This window comes from Alosa alosa, chromosome 7, assembly GCF_017589495.1.
Source record: "Alosa alosa isolate M-15738 ecotype Scorff River chromosome 7, AALO_Geno_1.1, whole genome shotgun sequence".
Lineage (NCBI taxonomy): Eukaryota > Metazoa > Chordata > Actinopteri > Clupeiformes > Clupeidae > Alosa > Alosa alosa.
In genome coordinates this window covers 33,334,394-33,339,393 of record NC_063195.1, presented here as the reverse complement: position 1 = coordinate 33,339,393, position 5,000 = coordinate 33,334,394, and the positions used below count along the sequence as shown (strand labels likewise).

At 43.2% G+C, this 5,000-nt stretch overlaps 1 protein-coding gene across 1 annotated transcript in view; it reads left to right on the top strand.

Moving 5' to 3' along the window:
• The first annotated feature begins 289 nt into the window (after window positions 1-289).
• Window positions 290-5,000, top strand: part of card14 (caspase recruitment domain family, member 14) — a 23,195-nt gene continuing 18,484 nt past the window's right edge. The window contains 3 exon segments of the mRNA XM_048249228.1: window positions 290-613; window positions 2,635-3,045; window positions 3,546-3,683. Of these exon segments, the coding sequence (XP_048105185.1) occupies window positions 2,832-3,045; window positions 3,546-3,683 (352 nt within the window). The 5' untranslated portion in view covers window positions 290-613; window positions 2,635-2,831.

Sequence of the window (5,000 nt, the reverse complement as noted above, 5' to 3'; positions counted from 1 at the left end):
GGGGAAATGTCTGCATTTGTAGGAAGTGAAGTGCTATTCATTCATTTCAGACGAAGCAATGGAAACTAGACTAAAACTCAACATAGCCTATAGGCTTACTCCTTGTTTGGAGAAAAATGCCGTATGTTCAGTTAAAACCGCAGTATTTATGCATCATAGACGGTCTATTGTGAAATGGACATGACCGTGTAAACAGTCAATTTTCATGACTCAGCTAAGAAGGCTTTGTTCTCTGAACACCTAACTGCAATGTCAGTGTAATGAATTTGCAAAGTAGGCTGTAGTTTTACAGACAGCTTGCGATATGATGGGGTTGTGCCTCGGTGCTGTGTTAGGCTACAGGTTATACTGTACGTCAAATGAACTCTTCCTGTAGGGTATCGTGCCTACCCCCACAACTGCTGTTGATAGCCTACAGATCTGCTGTTGGTAGCCTATCTTTAGGCTTCGTTCGTTTCGGTTTTTAAATGTTTCTATTCCTGTCTATGTTTTCTCGCTAATAAAAATGTGTAGGCCCTCAGTCTAGGTAATTCGTTTGAACTGAGAAAGTGCTGGAGGAGAATTCTAGGATAACATCAGCTGAACCGCACGGCAAATTGAAAGATTTGATAAGGTAGGCAGCGTCACAGACAACATTATAAAACATTAAAACAAGTGTAGCCTATGTTAAAAGTTGCTTAATCTAAATTTGTGTAGCCCACAAGGTTTTTAATAAAATTGTATTTTGCATTTCACATAGCCTATACCTGAAACAGCACCCACTGTCGGGTCGCGCCTATTCGTTGCTGAAACAATTCACTCATCTGTTTTGAAAACGTCAACAAAGAAAAGCTTTTGAGATAGGCTACGTGTAGGCTATGTACAGTATGAGCCTATAGCCCTAGTGTATCTTAAAACTATTATTACTGTTATACTACTGTCTTGAATCAGGTGTAGGCTACGCTTTACAGTTTTTACACACGTTTTCAAAACTGTTTACACACGTTTTCAAAACTCTGTGTCTATTTTTCAAAACTCCACACACAAAACCCACAACTGCTCACACAAAATGCAAAATGCGTCAAATCTCCAGCAAAATGACACACAACAATCAAAATGTCGCAAACACGTCTTTACTGTAAACCAAACATTCGCCTCACATTACAAAGTTGAAATACACAGTAAAAATGCAAGCAATGTTGAAACCAAAAAATAGTGATTTTTCCCAAATAATTTGCTGTTGTGAATACAGTAGGCTACGAATGAATACAGTATGAAATATACAACAAGAACAAAGCAAAACTACAAAATACAATGACCACATGGAGTTCTGAAAAAGCTGATTTTGCCTATGGAAATGACTTGCTTTTTCCAAAGAAAAGTGTGTGTGTGTGTTTATGTGTATGTGTGTGTGTCTGTATGTGTGTGTGTGTGTTTGTGTGTGTGTGTGTGTGGGGGGGTTGTGTATGTATTCATAGGTCTATAGAAAAATGTATTGAGCTAATGGTACATATGTAACTTGGGGAGACACAAAAATATAGTAAAGACAAGTTTTACTGTAGGCCTACATAAAGTCGACTTTTTGTAGAACATTCCTTTCAAAGTATCTGCATTGGTTCTGAAATCCTCTAGGGCCAGATTGAAAGTGTCCATACCTACATAGAGTATCTATTTATAGGCCTATACTAAGGCAATGACTGGATGGTGTTCTGTAAAGTAATGAGTGTTTACAAATGTGAGGAGAGAGAGTGAAGCACTGGTGATTTAGCGTGGCATTTTGATGGGTTGTGTTTGAAAAATGAAATCAAGTTACTTCCTGTTCGATTTTTGTGTGTTAAGTAGAAAATTGTGTGTGGTGTTTTGCAAAATGTGTTTTAGTCAATTGAAAACTGAGTCAAACACTGCAAATTAGTGTATGGTTTTGCAGATTTGGTGTGGGGTTATGATGTTTGGAAGACATGTTTAGAAAATTGTGTGACAAGCAAAGATTTAGTGTGTAAGCATTTGAAAAAAACTGTAAGTGTAGGAGTTGGACTGTTACTTATAGTCATCTTTTCCTTTGCTGCTTTGCACTGGGACTTTGAACCACAAACATTTGAACAGCTGTGATTAAAAGAGCCCTCCCCCCCCACACACACACAGACACAACACATTGTGTGGGTAAATCTCAATGATGCCAGCTCTTCTGCAAACATGAGTGAATAGCGCTATTAATTAAAAAGAGGTAGCCTACACAGCATGGTGTGGTCTTGTGTCTTTCATTAGATCCATGACCGGACGAGATAAGACTCAACACAAAGGGCCCAGTGGAGAAGCAGGCAAACTTATTATAAAACACACATATTTGATTGAGATTGTTGCTGGTTAACTGGCAGATAAGTCCAGAGACTGTCTGTGTGTGTGTTTATGTATGTGTGTGTGTGTTTATATGTGTATGTGTGTGTGTTTGTGTGTGTGTGTGTGTTTGTGTGTGTCTGTATGTACAGTATGTATGAGTGTCTTTTATGTGTGAGTGTGTTTGTGTGAGTGTGTGTCATTTGTATGTCTACCTCCTGTTGTGTTTACAGCATGTGTGAATGAGAGAAAGTACAGGCAACGCCCCTTCTTCATGCAATAACGTGAGCCTTGCCGGGTATCCGTGTTCTGGTCTTACAGGTTTTGCTCACACGCATCCCTGGGCAGGTGGAGCTGCACGAGGGTTCTTAATAAACACCCACACTGGTCTTCCCCCTCCAGTCAAACCTGCGCTTCTCACCACGCCACGCCACGGCTGTACCTGAGTGGCTCTGGGACTATTTGGACTATAACCCCCGTGGCCGGTCGCTGGGTTTTGGGGGAAGATTTTTGTTGCCATGGCGGTGGCGGACCTCGACATGGACCCCGAGCTGAGGGACGAGGAGGGCGACGAGCTGTGGGAGCTGATCAACGACAACCGGCACAGTGTGTCGCTACAGGTGCGGCCGTGCATCGTCATACCGTACCTGCGGCAGGCCCGCGTGCTCTCCGAGATCGACGAGGACGAGATCATCAACTGCCACCAGCTCAAAAACTTCTCCATGAAGACCAGTAAGAGAGAGAGCAGGATGTGTGTGTGTGTGTGTGTGTGTATTTCTTTGTTTCTCTGTGTGTGAGAGAGATCTGAATAAAACCATAGCTCCAAGCTTTTTCCCTTTTTTTTCCATTCACACAGATATTGTGATTTATCATGAATTAATCTTTTGCAGTGTATTGAGTTTTGCAGAATTGCCGTATTGTGATCTCTTTATGTACTATTAACAGTACAGTAGATTCATGAGTTCATTAGATTCTGTGATTCCCTACTAGTGTTGGAGGTGGAATGTTAAATGCTTAAATTAGATGGTAGATGATGAGTAATAAGTGCCTGATAGAATGTGCCAGAACATGTAGTCATGGCGGTAAGATTGTGATTTCAGATGTGCGGCTGTAAACACGTAAACACCCATGCGCTCCTCCAGTTCCGTTTCGTCCCAGTAGCTGCGGCAGTGCGGTGCGACTGATCCCCCTGACCTCGTTCCCCGATCTCCCCCTCCCTCTGCCCCCTGCAGGCCACATGCTGGACCTGCTGCGCTCGCGGGGCCGCAACGGGGCCGTGGCCCTGCTGGAGAGCCTGATGATCCACTACCCCACCGTCTACACACGCATCACTGGACGCAAGCCCAGCACCGAGCCCTCGGGCTTCAGCGGTGAGACCGCAACCCGCCACACAGCCTCATATCACGGCCAGCATACGGGGGGGGGGGCACTCTTTGGGCAATGTTGCTGGGCAACCACATAATTGGTTCCATGTGTTGAGATTTGATAATCATCAGAATTTGCCTACTTGATGATTAAAGTTCTTCAGAACGACAGCTGTCAATGGGCATGTGCCAGAAGCACAAAACAAACAGTAACAGGCTCGTGCATCATCCGCTTCACACAAACCATACACTGCAGAGAGAAGAGATGTGTCACCTCATTAACAAGACAGTCACAGAAGGGTTTATAATGAGTTTATTTCAACAGTTGAATTACGACACAATATTAGTGTCCTGTAGTCACCCTTGTGTTTAGAAATGGCATAAAGGTCTCCCCTATTTATGATATCTGAGAATGACTTACAGTATTAAGTGTTCATCGTAACGTGAACCTTGTTGTGTTGGTGGAACTGTTACATGTTTGAGTTTTTATTTCTAGAATGCTTTCTTGGCTGCCTATATTTGCTCAGGTTTCACCTATTGTCAAGCTATTATCTGGGAGTTGTTGTGAAACATTTATTTCTGAGGCAGTTGGGAAAGATGTTTTAAAAGCATTAGGAGTGAAGAGTTTATGATAAAACAAGAAGAGGAGCTTCAGCGTTTCTGCTGCTGTATACTGTATTTCACAGAGCCCACACTCTTTCTGCATTTCCTTTCTCTCTCTCTCTGTCTCTCTCTCTCTCTATCTGTCCATCTCCTGCCCTCCTCACTCTCTCTCTATCTGTCCATCTCCTGCCCTCCTCCTCACCCTCTCTTCTACTCTCTTATCTGTTCTCTGCACACTGTGCTGATCTGGTGCTCTGATAAAAAAAGAAGCGTCTGCAGACGGAATAAATATCAACAGAAATGTTGACTTCCTTCCTTCCTCCTGTCTTCTTTCTCCAGCCTTTAAACTCTCACACTACACCCCCCACACACACACACACACACACACACACACTGTACTCTGTCTGGGGAAATGCAGTAGTGAACTATAGGAACTGTCTCCAACCTGTCATGGTTAGTAAATGTGAGATTGTATCTATGATACATGAAAATGGAAAGGCACCCCCCCTCCTCCTCCTCTTCCTTCTCCTCCTCCTCCTCCTCCTCTCCACTCCTCTTCACTCCATCTCCATCTAGCGAGTAAAAGAGGCAGCAGTAGTGTGTGTCTGCCTTTAAAAGTCACTTGGGATGAGAATGGAAGGGACATTTTGAATCACCGCCAACTCCTTTCCCTGTTTAAAAACTTACTCTTGGAGTCCTGGCCTTAGGTTCTGTAGAGCA